The sequence below is a fragment of the Nerophis ophidion genome, linkage group LG08, assembly GCF_033978795.1.
Source record: "Nerophis ophidion isolate RoL-2023_Sa linkage group LG08, RoL_Noph_v1.0, whole genome shotgun sequence".
NCBI lineage: Eukaryota > Metazoa > Chordata > Actinopteri > Syngnathiformes > Syngnathidae > Nerophis > Nerophis ophidion.
Window position 1 is genome coordinate 65,253,492 of NC_084618.1, and position 23,728 is coordinate 65,277,219.

Sequence of the window (23,728 nt, forward strand, 5' to 3'; positions counted from 1 at the left end):
CCAGCCTATTTGTGCTTTTTGGGTAATGATTAAACGTTTATTTTTTTGAGTAAATGGTTGTACTATAGCGCTTTTCTACCTTTTTAAGGGTCTCAAAGTGCTTTGACACTATTTCCACATTCACCCATTCACACACACAGATAGTGGGAGCTTCCATGCACGGCGCTAAACAGGAGCCATCAGTAGCAAGGGTGAAGTGTCTTGCTCAAGGACACAACGGACGTGACTAGGATGGTAGAAGGTGGGGATTGAACCAATAACCCTCAGATTGCTGGCACAGCCACTCTCCCAACTTCGCCACGCCGTCAACCAACAGATGTTTTTGTCTCCATCCTGTGTTTGGCTGTGGAATAGTGGGCGGGGCCAATTGATCACATGACCGGACACGTTTTTCTCGTTGAACTGCTCTATAATGTTGGCAGTGACAGCTTTTATCTTGAGGGTCTCTATTACGATATGAATCAGTCTCCAACCTGCCTTGCAAGTGAGGGTCGGCTATGTGTGACTGAGCAAACACACGAAGGCTACAAACGTATCTTAAGATCGCTTTTGGAGAACAAACTAACTCAATGACAGCCCGTGTAACAGCTGATTAACATTTCTGCCATCACTATGTCAAGAATGCTCAAGTTTCGTTTTTGACACATGAACATTGTTTGGCTTGCGTGTTGTTTTTATATTTATTTTTTGGGAAAATAAGCAAAGTATGTTTTTCACGGCGTCAAAAAATGCGCCTCCTTAACTTCGTCATGAACCAGGTGCTCCTTGGAAGCGATGAGGAGTTTTCTATTTAATTGATTGGAAACTTCATTAAAGAGACTGTATGTGTGTAACATTAAAAAAAACCTAATCTGTATGTATTTTAATGTCCTGGATTGCATGTGGTTTTACTATCTTTTTTAAACTTTGTATATGTCTTGTGGATTGAAAGTGTGTCTTCTTAATTTAGTCCTAAACCTTTGGAGTGAATAATGATAAGCTTCGTGGCGCAGTGGTAGAGTGGCCGTGAGCAACCCGAGGGTCCCTAGTTTAATCCCCACCTAGTGGGTGCTGGTTAGCGCCTTGCATGGCAGCTCCCTCCATCAGTGTGTGAATGTGTGTGTGAATGGGTAAATGTGGAAGTAGTGTCAAAGCGCTTTGAGTACCTTGAAGGTAGAAAAGCGCTATACAAGTACAACCCATTTATTTAATTAACTGACTGCTCACAAAATTTGGTGGTTCTAATTTATTATTTTAATTTGCGTAGCTGGGAACGGCTCCAGCGCACCCCTTGACCCTGAGAGGGATAAGCAGTAGAAAATTGTTAAAGAGGAACATTATCACAATTTCAGAAGGGTCAAAACTAATAAAAATCAGTTTCCAGTGGCTTATTTTATTTTTCGAAGTTTTTTTCAAAATGTTACCCATCATGGAATATCCCGAAAAAAGGCTTTAAAGTGCCTGAATTTCGCTATCTGTAAATCCATCCGTCCATTTTCCTGTGACGTCACTGCGTGATGCCAAAACAGACAAACATGGCGGATAGAACAGAAAGATATAGCGACATTAACTCGGATTTCAGCGGCTTAAGCGATTCAACAGATTACGAATGTATTGAAACGGTAGGTTGGAGGGTGGAGGCAGATAGCGCAAACGAAATTGAAGAAGAAACTGAAGTTATTGAGCGAATAGCTATTGAAGCTATTCGGCAATCGCCTTCTAACCAACGATTGCATCTTTTGACCACTGGTGCAACTTAAATATGTCGATTGGTAAGTGTTTGTTTGGCATTAAATATGGGTGGAGGGAAAGGCTGGATGAAAATATAGCTACAAATATACATACAGCTAGCCTAAATAGCATGTTAGCATCGATTAGCCGGCAGTCATGCCGTGACCAAATATGTATGATTAGCACATAAGTCAATAACATCAACAAAACTCACCTTTGTGATTTCGCTGACTTTATCGTTGGAAATGCATCCACTTTGAGTGTCGCAGGATATCCACACATCTCTGTCGTAGCATCGCTATCGTCGGTAAAATGTGCAGAACAAACGAGGGACTTTTGCATCTTTTGACACCGTTGCAACTTGAATCCGCCGATTGGTATGTGTTTGTTTGGCATTAAATGTGGGTGGAGGGAAAGGCTGGATGCAAATATAGCTACAAATGAGGCATAACGATGCAATATGTACATACAGCTAGCATAAATATCATGTTAGCATCGATTAGCATGCCGTGCTAATCGATGCACACTCCACGTAAGTCAACTCGAATCTGTCCCTGTTCGTGTTGTTACACCCTCCAACAACACACCGACGAGGCATGATGTCTCCAAGGTACGGGAAACAGTCGAAAAAACGGAAAATAACAGAGCTGGGTTTGACTTGGTGTGTGTAATGTGTTTGAGAAAATGGCGGATTGCTTCCCGTTGTAACGTCACGGGTGAAAGGACATCGTTCCGACAGCGAACAATTGAAAGGCGTTTAAATCGCCAAATTCACCCTTTTAGAGTTCGGAAATCGGTTAAAAAAGCATATGGTCTTTTTTCTGCAACATCAAGGTATTTATTGACGCTTACATAGGTCTGGTGATAATGTTCCCCTTTAATCTAGGTTGTGAGTTTTTCCTTGCCCTTATGTGGGCACTGATCCGCGGATGTCGTTGTGGCTTGTGCAGCCCTTTGAGACACTTGAGATTTAGGGCTATTTAAATAAACATTGGTTGATTGATTGATTGATTGATTGATTTAAGGGCTATAAGTAAACATTGATCGATTATTTGATTGATGAAAATGCTGTAACGCGGTCTGTCTTTTCGCATTGTATATGTTTTGAAAATTAAAAGTGTTAAAATGGTCCCCGCTTCCTTAGATTTTTTCCAGTGGTGTCAGTGGTGAGGGTGGTTAGGGTAACAGGACTGAGTGAAAACACAGGGCCACCATTAGTGTAAATTTCAGTATTTAGTTTTTTTATTTGTTGGTTTTAAGAAAATTAAACTTCAGATACAAATATGTAATATTAAAAGAAACATTTTTGACTATATAATAACTATATTTCATGGCCAAGTCTCAACTTACGAAGCAGGGACAGACAAGCAACACACGCCATTTTTCTAGGGTTGGGGGATGTTGGGGGACACATCTGCGGTCCTCTCCAAGGTTTCTCATTGTGCCATTGGGTTGAGTTTTTCCTTGCCTTGATGTGGGATCTGAGCCAAGGATGTCGATGAGGCTTGTGCAGCCCTTTGAGACACTCGTGATTTAGGGCGATATAAATAAACTTTGATTAGATTGATATATTTTTTCCTTCCCACTTTCTCATGCATCCTGATTAACGGTGAAAAAAATAACCTGTGCGTTTTCAAATTTAGGGTATGAAATCTTTCCAGTTGTTGCTTGCTCGTGAAACAGATGCCAACAAGCGAAAATATATGTTGCGTAAATGTCCCTTCCTGAAGCCTTACAAGCTTTGCTGAATGATAAGTTTGACAGCCGTAGGCTTTTGACTCATATAGTCCTGCTCAACTCTGCAATCAAATTTGCAATCTGGCTGGTCCACGCAATGACCACTGTTACATTGGTGCCGTGACCTGGATGAGAGTGAGGTCTAGGGATGTGTAACGTATGTCAGCTAGCCTAGGTCAGTATGCTCCATAAACCAGTGGTGACCTGGAAATTTTAACCCGCTGTCTAGAGCTGCTTAACTCATTTGAAAGAGGTGTCTGGATGCAAGTTTGAAGGGGAACATTATCACCAGACCTATGTAAGCGTCAATATATACCTTGATGTTGCAGAAAAAAGACCATATATTTTTTTTAACCGATTTCCGAACTCTAAATGGGTGAATTTTGGGGAAATAAACGCCTTTCTATTTTTGGCTCTCGGAGCGATGACGTCAAAACGTGACGTCACCTAGGTAGTCAACGCCATTTTCTCCACCACATTACAGGCAGCAATCCAAATCACCTCTGTTATTTTCCGTTTTTTCGACTGTTTTCCGGTACCTTGGAGACATCATGCCTCGTCCGTGTGTTGTCGGAGGGTGTAACAACACGATCCGGGACGGATTCAAGTTGATTTACGTAGAATGTGCATCAATTAGCACGGCATGCTAATCGATGCTAACATGCTATTTAGGCTAACCGTATGTACATATTGCATCGTTATGCCTCATTTGTAGCTATATTTGCATCCAGCCTTTCCCTCCACCCACATTTAATGCCAAACAAACACTTACCAATCGACGGATTTAAGTTGCTCCAGTGTCAAAAGATGCGAAAGTCCCTAGTTTCGTCCGCACATTTTACCGGCGATGCTACGACAGACATGGCTACATGGCAATGGATACCATGCGACACTCAAAGCAGATGCATTTCCAACGATAAAGTCGAAGAAATCACAAAGGTGAGTTTTGTTGATGTTGTTGACTTATGTGCTAATCGATGCTAACATGCTATTTAGGGTAGCTGTATGTACATTTGTAGTTGTATTTGCATCTAGCGTTTCCTTCCACCCACATTTAATGCCAAATAAACAATTACCAATCGACAGATTTAAATTGCTCCAGTGTCAATGCGAAAGTCCCGATCGGTTGGTCTGCACATTTTACCGGCGATGCTAAGGCAGACATGGCCGAATAGCATCAATAGCTATTCGCACAATAGCTTCAGTTTCTTCTTCAATTTCGTTTTCGCTTTCTGCCTCCATTCTCCAACCATCCGTTTCAATACATACGTAATCTGTTGAATCGCTTAAGCTGCTGAAATCCGAGTCTGAATCCGAGCTAATGTCGCTATATCTTGCAGTGGTATCCGCCATGTTTGTTTGTATTGGAATCACTGTATGACGTCACAGGAAAATGGACAGTGGCTTCGCAGATAGCGAAAATCAGAAACTTTAAAGCCTTTTTTCGGGATATTCCGGCATGGGTAAAATTTCGAAAAAAACTTCAAAAAATAAAATAAGCCAATGGGAACTGATTTTTATTGGTTTTAACCCTTCTGGAATTGTGATAATGTTCCCCTTTAAGCCCCAGCAAGGTGCAGGACTGGAACCACTTCCGTCATTTCAGTTTCAGTTAACCGGTTTGAAGAGATAAAACAGCTGTAATTACAACATTTACGCCAAAATCACAGCGGTAGCAAGAATTGTTTGGAATAACCCTCCAAAAGACACACCAAAGAGCTCCAAACTCAACTTTGTATTTTATGAACAAACTCCTTGATTACCAACAAAAGAGAAACCAAGAGGAAGCTGCATCTATGTGAGGAAGACGAGTCCGTAAGGTTGCAGCTGCATGTCTTCGGGTCTTTGGGATTGGCCGTAGGAGCAGAACATCGGAGCCAATCTACGGCGATAGATTTTGGGGTCACGACGTCTTGGTCCAGTCCTCCACTCTTAATTACCCAGTAATGGTTGTCCTTGAAGAAATAGGCGTCACCTAAAGACATTCAGAAGCATTTTCATTAAACATTTGTCTTGGTACATTTATGCATCTGGTATCCCTTTCATGTTAATCTTAGTTGAAAGTAAAAGCCAACACTAATAAAGTGTCTGGGAGACATGTGATAAGGCGGATGACTTTACAAAGTGGTTTCAAAAGGTTTATATTTGGCATTCACTTGAATAGTTTGGTCTGCAGGCACATCTATCTGTCAGCTTTCAATGTGCACATTGTGCAATGTGTCTTTAATTGCATTTGGAACCATAGTTGTAACCATATGGCATGGAACTTAAAAAGGCCCTATTATGCAAAACCCGCTTTTTATTTTTACCTGATTGTTCAAATGTGACATCAACGGATTATAAGGTTAAAGTACCACTGAGAGTCACACACACTTGGTATGGTCAAATTACCCTCTGCATTTGACCCATCCCCTTGTTCCACCCCCTGGGAGGTGAAGGGAGCAGTGAGCAGCAGCGCTCGACAATCATTTTGATGATTTAACCCCCAATTCTAACCATTGATGCTGAGTGCCATACATGGGAGGCATTGACCCAAACATGAGTTAACCAATTTAAATGTATGTTTAAACTAGCTCTGCTACAAACATCATGTCGACAATGAAACCCAATAAAGGAAAATGCTCAGTTTTTTGTTTGCTTTACCCAGCACAGACTTTCAGTCTCATCCGAAGTAACAAAGTGCCATACTTTTAACTTTAATGATTTGTGGCAATGCACCTTCAACTCAGAAGAAGTCTGTCTATATGTGTGCCACGCACTTCAAAGAGTCCTGCTTCAGAATCCCGCGCCAGGATAAAGATGTATTTTCCAATAAATTACTTCAAATGACAAGCTCGGTGCCTACTATTTATGGCAATGAAGGAGACAATAAAAAGGGTGAAAATTAACAGCAAGTTAGAAATGTGTGAATGATGTTAGCAATATAAGCAAACATTGTTTTGTAGCTAGCTTAGCCTTCTACTGTAAGACAATAGCGTCACCGTCCTCCGGCAAAATAATGGTTTTCCTATTTCCTGGATAAGTGTCTAATGTGTTTGACAATGGACGAGTAAGTTATATACTGTAATCCGTTATTACGTTCACGATGTTGCACATAGCTCGTAGCTTAGTTTATAGCCTTGAGCCTCCATTGTATACAGCTCAAAGCGAAATTATTTATATGATATTGTGTGGGGTGTGGCCTGTGGACCTGCAGCGAGGCGGGATGTGCGATTCGACAAAATTTACAATTGTGAAAATGTTTTTGGTTTGAAAAATATCCATTTGATCAAATTGCAAAGCTTTTTTAAAGTGTGCTTTGAAAGATACTATTTCACTACAAACCCTAATTAGATTTTTTTAACCACAGACATCTTGAGGGTGGAATTTAGACCCTTTTAAAAGTTCCTCTATTAAGCTATACTAGGAAAGCACACTTTTGTGTGTATGTGGCTTTAATGATAATAAGCTGTTATTTGTCCACTGAATGGAGGGTTTCAAGTACCTTGGGGTCTTGTACACAAGTGAGGAAAGACTGGATTGCGAGATTGGTGCGCCGTATGGAGTGTTGCAAAATTTGCATCAGTCCGTTGTGGTAAAGAGAGAACAAAGCCAAAAGGCAAAGCTCTCAAAGTGCTTGTCGATCTACTACGCTACTACCTACTACTACTACCTTTGTTCATGAGCTTTAAGTAATGACCAAAAGAACAAGATTGCAGGTGCAAGCGTGTGACATGAGTTTCCTCTGTAGGTTCGCTGGGCTCGCTTTCAGGAATAGGAAAGAACTTGGGGTAAAGCTGCTGCTACACACTGAGCGTAGCCGGGTGGTTCAGAAATCTGGTTGGGATGCCTCTTGAACGCCTCTGGAGAAATGCTCAAGGCATGTCTGACCGACTGCAGGCCTCTGGGAAGGCCCAGGACATCTTCAAGAGAATGTGTCTCTCAGCTGGTTTAGGAATGCCTCAACATAGCCCAGGATGAGCAAGACAAAGTTGCCGTGGATATACGGCAGGATTGTCTGGGTTTCTATGATTAGGCTGCTGCCCTGACACCATCCATGAAGAGGGAGGTTTCTCTAATTCGGTGCTCATAAAGAGGGTCTATATTCGCATATTACTGTTGGAATATGTTCATTTTGCATCATAGAATAACATATCAAACAGCAACACAGTTCGGAAACATTTACTATTATTTGATGTGAAGCTGGTAGTGTTCTTTTAAAAGATGTGTCTACTGATTTGTCCTCAGTTACAGTACCTTGATCATCTTGATTAGGATTTTCTATGGATGTTTTTATTCAGCCAGGTCATTCTATTCTCAGGGCATTCAATCAATCGCACTTTGCGTAATGCAGTCATCCCCACCCAAAATAATTGTTAGATGAACCGTGAAAAATTGCAAGCGATTCTAAGGAAATTATACATTAGGAACCGGTTCTGAAAAATCAAAGTTTCCTCGTGGTTCCATAGAATCGTTTGTCAGCGCCACAAACGGGGCTGTTGTCATTTTGTAGTCATGATGTAAATGATCTTTCTGCGATGTGACATGGTTGTTTTAGCGGTATGAGATGACTGGAATGTGGGTGACCCCGCTGTCTCATTCCAGAGTCACCATTGAAACATTCCATCTTGATAGCGATAACATGTCATACATTTCTGTCGTAATGTAATTCCATCACGCTAAATGTTGGAACCACAAGTTAAGGCAGTGATGTTACCTTCGCCCCAGCTGATGATGTCATCCATGCGGGAGGGCACTCCAGTCCAGAGGCTGTTATCACGTGGATAGCCCGGTTCCGGCTGTCTGGTCACCTGCTGGCCTTTGTGGCTCTCGTCAAACCTCCAAAACTCTCCTTCGCTGAACAAATAGGTTTTGCCATTATGAGCCCAGATGAAGGCGGCGTCCACCCTGTCGACCAGAGCACCGTTCTTCCTCGTCATCCGCCATTCGGAAAGGGGCCGTGGATATCCGCTCTTGGCCACTGTGTCCTTGAAAACCCAGTACTGAGACCCTGGATTCCAAATAAAGCATTAATAGTCATTTCTTATTTTATTAGATCTACCTTTATGTCAACTCAGTCACCAATGAAGAAGATGATACTGCTGTCGCTCTTCCTTTCATACACAGCGTCAATCTTGTTAACGCCTGCTGGAAGGCCCATCCAGAAGTTTTTGATCTGAGCCGGATTTAGGGACACCAGAGATCCATCTCTTTTGGTCCTCCAAAAAAACGCACCTTTTGACAGATGAAGAAATCAGATGAAGTCTTCACTTGAGGAAGTTGGAATTTGAGTGAAACTGTCACCTTTAAAGAAGAAAACTTCTCCTCGGATGTTGGCCACCGCATCAAATCCCCCATTGCAGCGGAAAGGAATAGTCGGATCAGACCTGGGGCAACAAATACAAAAACGTTTGCATTGAATGTAGTTTGAAATATATCCTCTAGAGGGCACAAGATAATCACATTTTCTACCCAAATCTATTGGTTCAGCCTATTGTCACTATAATTTAGTAAGATATCTGACAAAATGTCATGCACTGTGATAAAAATAGAAGTTTATTGTTTAGTTACAAAAATATCAAACTGAAAACAAAGAACATTGTACAATTATACCACAAATTTTATAATAAATAAGTCCAGTAGCAGTAAAATAAAACATACATTAAATTCAATCAATTCATTGACTCTTTTTTTTTTTTTTAAAGAAAAAACCCAGAACTTTACATTACACTACTTCTTCTATGTAAAATTGCTGTGCTCTAAATATTTGGAATTGTTTTTGTCTAATTACTTTTTATTAACGCTCTGTATAAAAATCTTTCATCTCGCAACATTACAAATAAAGTGAAATTTACAGAATTGATCAAGCCCAACTTTAAACTATACAGTATGTATTTTATTACTTACTGATTTGAAATCTATGGCTATTCAAGCAAATTCAATACATTTTTACCCGACACAATTGCTACCTTTTGCATTAATGTACTTCTTCAATGTAAAATGTTTTTTGTTATTGCAGACTTTTTCTTATCAGATTCACTATTTTATTACATTTTTGTGTAGGCTAAGAGTCTACGGCAGTGGTCCCCAAATTACAGCCCACGGGCCAGATGCGGCCCGCCACCGTCCAAAACACATATATATACATTTTTTGTATCATTATTTTTTCAATCTGTCCTTTCTAATCCATTTTCTACAGCTTGTTACTGTCGGTGTCTCCTAGCCGCTCAGTCAAATCATATTGCATGAAAAATGCATTTTCCCATCGATTTCATGACATCATCGGCTAAGTGCGCGCTCTTTCAGTCAATTAGTGCGTGAGGAATATATCCATCCATCCATCCATTTTCTACCGCTTATTCCCTTTGGGGTCGCGGGGGGCGCTGGTGCCTATCCCAGCTACACTCGGGCGGAATGTGGGGTACAAACCTGGACAAGTCGCCACCTCATCGCAGGGCCAACACAGATAGACAACATTCACACTCACATTCACACACTAGGGACCATTTAGTGTTGCCAATCAACCTATCCCCAGGTGCATGTCTTTGGAGATGGGAGGAAGTCGGAGTACCCGGAGGGAACCCATGCAGTCACGGGGAGGACATGCAAACTCCACGTAGAAAGACCCCAAACCTAGGTTTGGACCCAGGACTACTCAGGACCTTCCGCCTGAATGCAGCTGAGATAGAATCCAGCACCCCCACAACCCCAAACGGGACAAGCGGTAGAAAATGGATGGATGGAAATATATATATATATATATATATATATATATATATATATATATATATATATATATATATATATATATATATATATAGATCTTGATTGGATTATCCAGAGAATAGTGCTCGATACTGTGGTAGAGCGCAATATGTAGGTGTGGGAAAAATCACAAGACTACTTCATCTCTACAGAACTGTTTCATGAGGGGTTCCCTTAATCATCAGGAGATTTTAATGGACGCATTCACACACAATGGTTTATATAGTATAGTACCCACCCACTCTGTGCCCTATATAAACCATTGTATGTGAATGCGTCCATTAAAATCTCTCTCTCTCTCTCTCTTTATATATATATATATATATATACATATATATATATATATATATATATACATATATATATACATATATATATATACATGACTGTCTCAGAAAATTTGAATATTGTGATAAAGTACTTTATTTTGAAACTACATACATGGAAATGTCATACATTCTGGATGCACTACACATCAACTTGTCACTCCTGTAAGTTTGTTTTGGGTTTTGGTCAGGTTATGTTTAGTTTTTTGGACATTTAAGTTCTGTCTTGGCACTTCCTGGTTTGTTTTCGTCTCCATGCCAACTCATTAGTTTTCACCTGTCATGTCACGTCCCTGTCCTCAGCCTCACAGCTGTTTGCACTAATTATCATAGGTACTTAAGTCACTCTTTTTTGTCTTCATTTTGGGATCTTCACACACGCTACCCATGCTGCACCTCCTTCACGCCCTCGTTTATCTGCTTCATGCCTTGCTACGCTGTTCATTTTTTCCAAGTAAGTCTTTGTTTATAGTTGATAGCCAATTGTTTTTGTGCAAAGTCCTTTAGTTTATGTCCATCATTTCATGCCATCGAGCAGGTGTTTTTGTTTCATGTTTGTACTGTGTAGCCAAGTTTTGTACCTCCATTGTGAGCGCTTTTTGTTGTTTGTTTGTTTGTTTATTAAATAAATGTCATGTACTCACGTCCACGCCTCGCTCGTGCTGATCCTCATCTGCATCGAGGAAACAATCCGCGTCCAAGCCTAGTTGTGACACAACTGAAATATTGCAAGCCTTTTATTATTTTAATATTGCTGATTATGGTATACAGCTTAAGAAAACTCAAAATCCTATCTCAAAAAATTACAATATTTCCTCTGACCAAGTAAAAAAAAAGATTAATAACAGCAAAACAAAAACAAACATTTGAAAATGTCAATAAATGCACTAAGTACTCGGTTAGGAATCCTTTTGCACGGATTACTGCATCAATGCAGCGTGGCATGGAGGCAATCGGCCTGTGGCATTGCTGGGTTGTTATGGATGCCCAGGATGCTTCACTAGCGGCCTTTAGCTCATTTGCATTATTGGGTCTGGTGTTTTTCATCTTCTTCTTCACAATACCCCACAAATTCTCTATAGGGTTCAGGTAATGGGAGTTGGCAGGCCAATCGCAGACAGTAATGCCATGGTCAATACACCAGTTACTGGTGGTTTTGGCACTTTGGGCAAGTGCCAGATGATGCTGGAAAATGAAATCATCTCCATAGAGCTTTTCAACAGATACAGCTACAATAGCCATATTCCCATGGTCAAGCCACGCCTGAACTCAAGACAACGCAAGAAGCGTCTGACTGACGGGACAGTTGCAGAGTGGTCCAGAGTCCTGTTTTCAGATGAAAGCAAATTTTGTATTTCATTTAGAAGTCAAGGCGGTATAATTTGGAGCAGTGGTTCTTAACCTGGGTTCGATCGAACCCTAGGGGTTCGGTGAGTCGGGCTCAGGGGTTCGGCATAGCCTCCGCCGCGGAGGTCAAGACACACCCGACTCATCGTGTAAATAAAAACTTCTCCCTATCGCCGTATTATGGATAACACACAAACAATGTTCCTTCTAATTCTCCATCTGATTCGCAGGTGTGTAAGTTGTTGTGAGTTCATGCACTGTGTTGGTTTTGTTCTTTGAACAAGATGATGTTCATGCATGGTTCATTTTGTGCACCAGTAAAAAAACAAACATACAACTTTGTCTTGAATTTGAGAAAAAAAATATTTTTATTTTTCACTAAAGAAGTGTTTGGTGAATGCGCATATGAAACTGGTGGGGCTCAGTATCTCCAACAAGGTTAAGAACCACTGGTCTGGAGGATGGCTGGAGAGGAGCAAAATCCAAGTTGCTTGAAATTCAGTGTGTTCCCACAGTCAGCAATGGTTTGGGGAGCCATGTCAGCTGCTGGTTTTGGTCCACTGTGTTTCATCAAGTGCAGAGTCAATGCAGCTGTGTACCAAGAGCACTCCATGCTTCCATCTGTTGTAAAGCTTTATGGAGATGATGATTTCATTTTCCAGCATGATCTGGCACTTGCCCAAAGTGCCAAAACCACCAGTAACTGGTATATTGACCATGGCATTACTGTCCGCGATTGGCCTGCCAACTCCACTGACCTGAACCCTATAGAGAATTTGTGGGGTATTGTGAGGAAGAAGCTGAAAGACACCAGACCAAATAATGCAAATGAGCTAAAGGCCGCTAGTGAAGCATCCTGGGGATCCATAACAACCCAGCAATGCCACAGGTCGATTGCCTCAATGCCACGCTGCATTGATGCAGTAATCCATGCGAAAGGATTCCTAACCAAGTACTTAGTGCATTGATTGACATTTTCAAATGTTTGATTTTGTTTTGCTGTTATAAATCTTTTTTTTACTTGGTCTGAGGAAATATTCAAATTTTTTTAGATAGGATTTTTGAGTTTTGCTAAGCTGTATGACATAAACAGCAATATTAAAATAAAAGGCTTGCAATATTTCGGTTGATGTGTAGTGCATTCAGCATGTATGACATTTCCATGTTTTTAGTTTCATTACAGAAAATAAAGGACTTTATCACAATATTCAAATTTTCTGAGAAAGTCATATATATATATATATATATATATATATATATATATATATATACATACATATATATGCAGGCGTGGATGGCGAGCGGTGAGGCGGGGCGCGCCGGGAGCAACGCTGCAATCGAGATCAGGTGCGTGGATCATACACCTGGACACAACTAACGAATCTCCTCTCACTGTATAAAAGGGCAGCAGCCCAGGAGGGTGGGGAGGAACGAGAGGGAGAGACGAAAGGACAAGCAGAAGCAGCACATGCAGCCCAGAAGAAAGCGAGAGAGAAAGGCAGACGCAGACGACGCGGACGACTGAAAAGCGGAAACGAGGAGCGAGCAGTGAGAGCGGCAGAGCTGAAAAGCAACCCGCAAAAGACTTTTCTTCTTGAAAAATAAATAAGTCTACACCTGCTCACAAAATGTCTGTGCTTGGTGGTCCTGGGAACCCACGCAACGGCGTGAGACTGTCACAATATGTATATACATATTTCCATCCATCCGTTTTCTACTGCTTGTCCTGTTCGGACAAGCGGTATATAAATATATATATATATACATATATATATATATATATATATATATATATATATATATATATATATATATATATATACATATATATATATATATATATATATATATATATATATATATATATCCATTTTCTACCACTTATTCCCTTTTGGGGTCGCGGGGGGCGCTGGCGCCTATCTCAGCTACAAACGGGCGGAAGGCGGGGTACACCCTGGACAAGTCGCCACCTCATCGCAGTATATATATATATATATATATATATATATATATATATATATATATATACATATATACATATATATATATATATATATATATATATATATATATATATATATATATATATATATATATATATATACATATATACATATATATATATATATACGCACACAGCCCGGACCCTGGCCAATTGTTTTAACCCAATGCGGCCGCCGAGTCAAAAAGTTTGAGGACACCTGGTCTAAGGTTAAGAGTCAGACTACACAAGAAAGTAACAATGCAACTTTTTTCCAAGTCATTCAGCTTTAATGTTTTGTAATGTTTATTTTTTGAATACTAAGTTGTGTAAAGCTATTTTTTTTAGTAAAATCATGGTGCAGCATGTCTACCATGTTTGTGGAGTGCATTGCGGCAGGAACTACCATTTTCTTTGGGCGTTTTAGGCTAATATAGTGCCTATGTTTTAGTAAAATATCCTCCCAAATTAAATCTGATATAAATGTAAACATGACAATTGTGTTTGAGGTGGTTTCACTCACGGCCGTGTTGGTCTGGGCGGAGGTGGACTGGGCAGACGCGGGAGATTGGGATCGACACTGCCCGGCCGCTCACCGTTCTTGGTGCCTGTTAAAAGCAGTTGTTACTCAGGATGCTATAAACATTCTATAAACACACCTGAAGGTTAGGTTTTGGACAAAGTCTGCTCTTGTGTGTTTGCTTTTTTATCATGGTTTAGCTTGAGATACGTGGCTTGCATCCTCAGGTAAATTGCTTGTGGTGTCTATATTTGATTTGATTGATTTTATTTACAATTCACCAAAGAAACTTTGTGTAAAAATTGTGTATTTGTACACATTTTATATGTATTTGCCTATAATGTAATTTTCTTTTTGACAATCATGAGTTCCACCAGATGAAGACTGCAAACATTGAAATCTAAGTAAGATTAAATATCTCAAATAAGGGTGATATTTGCTTATCTTCTGTCTGATTAGATAATTCTTCTCATTAAGCATGTTACGTCTTCGGGGGCGCATGGCTTCAATTGTTGTGTTCCTCAACAACGCAGGAAGCAAGCAGGAGTAGCGTGGAGGTAAGATTAAGTATTTTTAATATAATTAAAGCAGCATCAACAAAATACAGACTGAGGACGCTAACAAGCGTGGAGCAAAACCAAAATGTCACCAAAGTGAAAACACGAGGAATGCTAGTCTATACAAACTCACTATTGCAAGGAGAAGAAACAGGAGAACGTAAATGTTGCCTTCAGCAAAGATTGACCCAGCAACTATTGCTGGGTGACAGCACACTATAAAGGGAGGTGATGAACCAAAACACCTGGTGGGAACACTAATTGCAAAACTAAGACAGGTGAGGAGAATTAGTGCCCATGGAAACCGACAGTGAACAGGGAAAGAGGGTGCACTCAGGAAACAGACTAACACAGAAAAACTACCAAACATAAATCATGCCATGACCGGGGTAACGGGTCAGGACAAAGCAGATTTTGTGTTTGAGTGTTTTACTTGTTTTAAGAATTTTGGTCCAAAATGATCTCAGTAAGATATTAGTGAAGTGAATTATATTTTATATAGCGCTTTTCTCTAGTGACTCAAAGCGCTTTACATAGTGAAACCCAATATCTAAGTTACATTTAAAGCAGTGTGGGTGGCACTGGGAGCAGGTGGGTAAAGTGTCTTGCCCAAGGACACAACGGCAGTGACTAGGGTGGCACAAGTGGGAATCGAACCTGCAACCCGCAAGTTGCTGGCACGGCCACTCTACCAACCGAGCTATACCGCTTGTAGCTGAGATTTTATGACCTATATTGAGTAAAACATGCTTGAAACTAGAATATCAACTGTTGCAAAGCTGTGTCATCAACACTCACAAGTATAAAACTACTTTTTTAAAGTAAAAATGTCTTACTTCATCCATGAAAAAAAATCATGATGCTGACCGCACATTATTCTGTCAAGATAATGGCACTAGCATTTACTTATTTAAGAATCTTTTTCAACATATTGAGCAAAAAAATGTCTAATTTTTTTGTCTACCAAGAAAAGTGCACTTGTTATTAGATTATTTTTTATTTTAAGGTATTTTTGGCTTCATTGAGGTTAGCTAATTGTATTTGTTTTGGTAAGTCTTTACAAGCCAAATGTTCTTGTTCTATTGGCAGATAATTTTGCTTGGTTCAAGTAAAATGCCCCTAGTTTCTGTATTTTTTGTTTTTTGTTTTTGAACACTGGCTTTTTGCAGTGAAGACTGCAGCACAAGTTGCACTCATATCACAGATTAAAAATCCTTGGCCTAGTGAGTCATCATGGTGAGAGGTGTCATAATGACACGATGACAAAAACAAAGTCTCATGATGCCCGATAAATATAAGAATTATGGTCGGAAAGCAATGACACTGCAATATTCTTATACATTGTGACACCATATATGTATATATACATGCATGAGTGCCAGGAAGGAAGACACGGATGTGGTAAACAGGAACTTTACACTTAGTCATAGGGGGATCATATACAACCCCAGCTAGTCAATAAAGTCATGTTCAAGTTTAGCAATACCATATCGCAATGGCAAGTTTTATTTTTACTTTAAAGCAATTAATAGATAAATTGTATATATTTAAAAACATACTGTCAATTACATTGATTCTCAAACTGAAGGTTTCATTCAGTGCAAGGGTTATATTATCAAAAGAGGGTAATTACTTTTTGCAATAATTTTTGCGAGCTCTCGCAAAACATCCACGTCCCTTTAGGGCAGGGGTAGGGAACCTATGGCTCTAGAGCCGGATGTGGCTCTTTTGATGACTACATCTGGCTCTCAGATAAATCATAGCTGATATTGCTTAACAATGCATAATAAATAAATAACAGTAAATAATGGTGGAGTGCCATCTCCGGGTTGGGGAGGAGACCCTGCCCCAAGTGGAGGAGTTCAAGTACCTAGGAGTCTTGTTCACGAGTGGGGGAAGAGTGGATCGTGAGATCGACAGGCGGATCGGTGCGGCGTCTTCAGTAATGCGGACGTTGTATCGATCCGTTGTGGTGAAGAAGGAGCTGAGCCGGAAGGCAAAGCTCTCAATTTACCGGTCGATCTACGTTCCCATCCTCACCTATGGTCATGAGCTTTGGGTCATGACCGAAAGGATAAGATCACGGGTACAAGCGGCCGAAATGAGTTTCCTCCGCCGGGTAGCGGGGCTCTCCCTTAGAGATAGGGTGAGAAGCTCTGCCATCCGGGAGGAGCTCAACGTAAAGCCGCTGCTCCTCCACATCGAGAGGAGCCAGATGAGGTGGTTCGGGCATCTGGTCAAGATGCCACCCGAACGCCTCCCTAGGGATGTGTTTAGGGCACGTCCAGCTGGTAGGAGGCCACGGGGAAGACCCAGGACACGTTGGAAAGACTATGTCTCCCGGCTGGCCTGGGAACGCCTCGGGATCCCCCGGGAAGAGCTAGACGAAGTGGCTGGAGATAGGGAAGTCTGGGCTTCCCTGCTTAGGCTGCTGCCCCCGCGACCCGACCTCGGATAAGCGGAAGATGATGGATGGATGGATGGAGTAAATAATGAATAATTCCGCTGGCAATCACAGTGTCAAAAATAACGTTCAAAATATAAAACATTCATTTTAATCCAGCCATCCGGTTTCTACCGCACCTGTTCAAGAAGTCGCATTAATGGTAAGAAGTATTTTATTTTTTGTTGGTTAGCTTCAGAATAACCATGTTCGTAAAATGAATAAGAAACTTATTATAAATGTTGGTCTTACTTAAAAATGCACGCATTTAGTTGTATTCAGTCTTAAAAAAAATATTATATGGCTCTCATGGAAATACTTTTTAAAATATTTGGCTTGTATGGCTCTCTCAGTCAAAAAGGTTCCCGATCCCTGCTTTAGGGGCTCCGTAGTTTGCAATATTTGTCACTATTGTATTAAGACACACAGGATAGTCACTGTGCAGCGGTACCTAATAAAGTGGCCAGTGAAAGATTACTGCTAAAAAAAACAGAGCACTCATCTTGAGTATTGACTGACCATAAAGCTGCTGAATGGCCAGTTTGTCATCCAGGGTCAGCTGGAAGAGGCGGATGTCTCCCACGGGACCCTGGTAATAGGGCCTCATAATGGACGGGTCGGAGGAGGAATGGGACAGGCCGAGCGCGTGGCCAAACTCGTGCACCGCCACAGTGAACAAATCCGTCGTGCCGCTGGCGTCTCCTGGGGGCACACACTTAGTCAACATGCTGATGGGTCGCGTACTACCGGTGCATCCATACCTCCGTAGCTCCACCTCTCATGGTCGTCAAAGTGTGTGTCACCGGAAATGTCGGCCGAGCCCGGGAAGAAAGCGTGGGCCAGGGTGCCCCCCTCCCCGTCGAAGGGGTACCCGTCTTCGTGAAGCAAGCTTTTGAATGACACTTTAATGTCCCCGCCGGTTTCTTCGCCCAAGCGGTGGAACGTCAAGGGAGCGGCGTCACCCCAGGCTTTGAAGGCGTGGGTCAGGATGCTGTCCACCAAGTGGGAAGGCAGGCCGGGGGAGAGGGCGGGCGATGGGTAGCTGTGGACGCTGCAGAGGGGACAATCAGGAGGGAGATATCATGCACTTGATAGGCCCAATTCCACAGAAACAAATAGTTTATGATGTATTTATTTCTTTAATGTTGCCTATTATGTGAAATAGAACATCATTAAACAGAGGGAAACAGTAATATTTGCAAGAGAAGGTACTCAAATGGTCGCTGTTCCGGGATTTTACACGATGTTGTGAAGGAAAATGCCCATGAGCATAACTCCGCCTCTAACCTGGAAATATGTGAAGAATTAAATAAATGATAAATGGGTTGTACTTGTATAGCGCTTTTCTACCTTCAAGGTACTCAAAGCGCTTTGACACTACTTCCACATTTACCCATTCACACACACATTCACACACTGATGGAGGGAGCTGCCATGCAAGGCGCCAACCAGCACCCATCAGGAGCAAGGGTGAAGTGTCTTGCTCAGGACACAACAGACGTGACGAGGTTGGTACTAGGTGGGATTTAAACCAGGGACCCTCAGGTTGCGCACGGCCACTCTCCCACTGCGCCACGCCGTCCCATTGTATTACATTGTATTGTATGCACGTTCGAGATAAACTGAAACTGAACTGAACTGAACCTGCCCCTAGCTGGGTACAGGACACGATCCCACTCCCTACTAACAATCCAACCAGAGGACAGCTTTGAAAAAGAAAGGGAAAAAAAAAGGCTTTGCTGTGCCTTTTGAAATAAAGGCTTTTGCACTGCCAACTACACTGCAAAAAAATCAGTGTTCAAAAACGATGAGAAAAAAAATAGGGGTGTTCTATTTGACCTAAGCAAAATTATCTGCCAATAGAACAAGAACATTTTCCAAAACAAGTACAATTAGCTAACCTCAATGAACCCACAAATACCTTCAAATAGGTATATAGTCACTTATAACAACTGTACTAGTATATTAGTACGTATGTTCTATTGTTTCATTGAAAATAAAACAGCTGTCATGATCTGTGGTCTAGATCATGTTTTGTTTAGTTATGTTCTGTTAGTTTTGGACTCTATTAGTTCCTGTTTTTTGTGCACCCTTGTTTGTTTTAGTAACCGTGGTTACTTATTATTTCCACCTGACTCTGATTAGTGTTCGCCCGCTCACCTGCTGACCGAGCACTAATCAGAGGCATTATTTAAACCTGCCTTGCCCTCCAGTCAGTGCTGGAGTATTGTTTGCTGTATGCTGTGGACTGCCTGTTTTTTTTGTTTTTTGCTGTGAATTATTCCCTGGATCCCGAATCCTGTCCCTGTTTGCTGTTTCCTGGTTTCTGGTTTGTGTTTTCCTTGCTTTTTTTTTTTTTTCTCCTTTTTTTTTCTTGTACCGAGCCTGTCATCTCTGCATCTTGGGGTTCGTCACCACCACTTCTTGACAACAGCAAAGTTCATTTGGCTGTCATCTGTTTTAATATGAGACCAAATTGTGTCAAAATTATGATTATTTTTCCATGCTTGAAATAAGGAATTCTTACTTTAAAAAAGTAGTTTTATACTAGTGAGTGTTGATGACACAGCTTTGCATCAGTTGATATTCTAGTTTCAAGCACATTTTACTTAACATAGGTCATACAATTTCAGCAACAATCTGTAATATCTTTCTGAGATCATTTAGGACCAAAACCCTTAAAACAAGTAAATCAATCAATCATCAATCAATGTTTATTTATATAGCCCTAAATCACAAATGTCTCAAAGGACTGTACAAACCATTACGACTACGACATCCTCGGAAGAACCCACATAAGGGCAAGGAAAACTCACACCCAGTGGGCAGGGAGAATTCACACCCAGTGACAATGATGACTATGAGAAACCTTGGAGGGGACCTCAAATGTGGGCAACCCCACCCCTCTAGGGGACCAAAAGCGATGGATGTGGAGCGGGTCTAACATGATACTGTGAAAGTTCAATCCATAGTGGCTCCAACACAGCCGCGAGAGTTGGATGGATGGACGGATATAGTTCCCCCGCCCCCCTCTAGGGGACCGAAAACAATGGATGTCGAGCGGGTCTAAAGTAAACACGCTATCATAAAATCTGCTTAGTAAGAAGAATTATATTATAAGCAAATAATTATATTATAAGAAAATAAGCAAATATCCTCCTTATTTAAGATATTTAATCTTACTTGGATTTCAGGTTTTGCAGTGGAGCCGGGGTCTGATCATTTAGTTTTTCTACAGCAAACAGGCTAACCGAGAATTATGTTGCTATTATAGTGTAATGAGAGCACTATTGTTCACTCTAGGCCCCCCATTCCTTGTTTGTGGTTAAAGGGGAGCTGCACTTTTTTTTTCTTTTTTTGGCTTATCATTCACAATGGAGATGTCCGATATTGATAAATGCTTTAAAATGTATTATCAGAAATGATCGGTATCGGTTTCAAAATTATCAGCATCGGTTTCAAAAAGTTATATTTTTGACTTTTAAAAACACCGCCTTGTACACGGACGTAGGGAGAAGTATAAAGCGCCAATAAACCTTAAAGGCACTACCTTTGCATGCCGGCCCAGTCACACAATATCTACGGCTTTTCACTCACAAGTGAATGCAAGGTCACACTGAGGGTGGCCGTATAAACAACTTTAACACAGTTAAAAATAAGCGCCACACTGCGAACCCACACCAAACAAGAATGACAAACACATTTCGGGAGAACATCCGCACCGTAACACAACATAAACACAACAGAACAAATACCCAGAACCCCTGGCAGCACTAACTCTTCCGGGACACTACAATATACATCCCCCGCTACCCCCTGACCCCCCTCGCCCCAACTTCAACCTCGCCCGCCTCAACCTCCTCATGTTCTCTCAGGGAGATGAACTAAGCAAAATTATCTGCCAATAGAACAAGAAAATTTGGCTTGTCAAGACTTTCCAAAACAAGTAAAATTAGCCCACCTGAATGAACCCAAAAATACCTTAATATAAGTATATTCTCACTAATAACAACTGTACTACTATATGAGAATGTCTGGGGAGGATGCCGGACAGACCTGGCAGGCCCAAACGCATTGTGAGGGTCTGCTGGGAACGTCTGGCAGAGTCTCCTGTCAGAGAGAGTTTCAATTCACACCTCCGGGAGAACTTTGAACATGTCACGAGGGAAGTGCGGGACATTGAGTCCGAGTGGACCATGTTCCGAACCTCTATTGTCGAGGCGGCTGATTGGAGCTGTGGCCGCAAGGTTGTTGGTGCCTGTCGTGGCGGTAATCCCAGAACCCGTTGGTGGACACCAGCAGTGAGGGATGCCGTCAAGCTGAAGAAGGAGTCCTATCGGGTTCTTTTGGCTCATAGGACTCCGGAGGCAGTGGACGGGTACCGACGGGCCAAGCGGTGTGCAGCTTTAGCGGTCGCGGAGGCAAAAACTCGGACATGGGAAGAGTTCGGGGAAGCCATGGAAAACGACTTCCGGACGGCTTCGAAGCGATTCTGGACCACCATACGCCGCCTCAGGAAGGGGAATCAGTGCACTATCAACACCGTGTATGGTGCGGATGGTGTTCTGCTGACTTCGACTGCGGATGTTGTGGATCGGTGGAGGGAATACTTCAAAGACCTCCTCAATCCCACCAACACGTCTTCCTTTGAGGAAGCGGTGCCTGGGGAATCTGTAGTGGACTCTCCTATTTCTGGGGCTGAGGTCGCTGAGGTAGTTATAAAGTTCCTCGGCGGAAAGGCCCCGGGGGTGGATGAGATCCGCCCGGAGTTCCTTAAGGCTCTGGATGCTGTGGGGCTGTCTTGGTTGACAAGACTCTGCAGCATCGCGTGGACATCGGGGGCGGTACCTCTGGATTGGCAGACCGGGGTGGTGGTCCCTCTCTTTAAGAAGGGGGACCGGAGGGTGTGTTCCAACTATCGTGGGATCACACTCCTCAGCCTTCCCGGTAAGGTTTATTCAGGTGTACTGGAGAGGAGGCTTCGCCGGATAGTCGAACCTCGGATTCAGGAGGAACAGTGTGGAGTGCCATCTCCGGGTTGGGGAGGAGACCCTGCCCCAAGTGGAGGAGTTCAAGTACCTAGGAGTCTTGTTCACGAGTGGGGGAAGAGTGGATCGTGAGATCGACAGGCGGATCGGTGCGGCGTCTTCAGTAATGCGGACGTTGTATCGATCCGTTGTGGTGAAGAAGGAGCTGAGCCGGAAGGCAAAGCTCTCAATTTACCGGTCGATCTACGTTCCCATCCTCACCTATGGTCATGAGCTTTGGGTCATGACCGAAAGGATAAGATCACGGGTACAAGCGGCCGAAATGAGTTTCCTCCGCCGGGTGGCGGGGCTCTCCCTTAGAGATAGGGTGAGAAGCTCAGCCATCCGGGAGGAACTCAAAGTAAAGCCGCTGCTCCTCCACATCGAGAGGAGCCAGATGAGGTGGTTCAGGCATCTGGTCAGGATGCCACCCGAACGCCTCCCTAGGGATGTGTTTAGGGCACGTCCAGCTAGTAGGAGGCCACGGGGAAGACCCAGGACACGTTGGGAAGACTATGTCTCCCGGCTGGCCTGGGAACGCCTCGGGATCCCCCGGGAAGAGCTAGACGAAGTGGCTGGAGATAGGGAAGTCTGGGCTTCCCTGCTTAGGCTGCTGCCCCCGCGACCCGACCTGATGGATGGATGGATGGATGGATAAATAGTCATTGATTGATTGATTGATTGATTGAAAATAAGCAAATGTCCCCATTATTTGAGATATTCAATCTTACTTAGATTTCAGTTTTTGCAGTGTGCCTTAGTGCAGCTTTGTTATTGTTGCTAATGTGTGTGTCGTCCCCTATTTGGCATATGAATCCACACACCTCCATGTGAGGTCACTCTTGTGCCACTTAAGTCCTGACAGCGCATATCTTCTCCTCCTCCTCCTCCTTTTCTTCAACATGTCCTCGCTTCCGACTATATCAGGTAGAGAGCATCGCGGTGTGGACATGAGGCGCAGAGTTTCGCCATCTGCAAGGGAAGACATAAAAATAATAGATACTCTACGTCAGGGGTCACCAACCTTTTTGAAACCAAGAGCTACTTCTTGGGTACTGATTAATGCAAAGGGCTACCAGTTTGATACACACTTAAATAAATTGCCAGAAATAGCCTATTTGCTCAATTTACCTTTAATAAATAAATATATATATATATATATATATATATATATATATATATATATATATATATATATATATATATATATATATATATATATATATATATATATATATATATATATATATATATATATATATATATATATGTATATATATATTTAAAAAATGGGTATTTCTGTCTGTCATTCCGTCGTACATTATTTTTCCTTTTA

General features: G+C 42.0%; 1 protein-coding gene across 1 annotated transcript in view; it reads right to left on the reverse strand.

Moving 5' to 3' along the window:
• Positions 1-5,167: 5,167 nt before the first annotated feature.
• The window catches only part of mmp25b (matrix metallopeptidase 25b), a 58,735-nt gene continuing 40,174 nt past the window's right edge, over positions 5,168-23,728 (reverse strand). Inside the window, exons 11-18 of the mRNA XM_061909834.1 lie at positions 23,217-23,364; positions 18,127-18,416; positions 17,885-18,067; positions 14,369-14,453; positions 8,731-8,813; positions 8,509-8,661; positions 8,144-8,437; positions 5,168-5,422 (exon numbers count right to left, since the gene is read on the reverse strand). Of these exons, the coding sequence (XP_061765818.1) occupies positions 5,175-5,422; positions 8,144-8,437; positions 8,509-8,661; positions 8,731-8,813; positions 14,369-14,453; positions 17,885-18,067; positions 18,127-18,416; positions 23,217-23,364 (1,484 nt within the window). The 3' untranslated portion in view covers positions 5,168-5,174. The remainder of the gene's footprint in view (positions 5,423-8,143; positions 8,438-8,508; positions 8,662-8,730; positions 8,814-14,368; positions 14,454-17,884; positions 18,068-18,126; positions 18,417-23,216; positions 23,365-23,728) is intronic.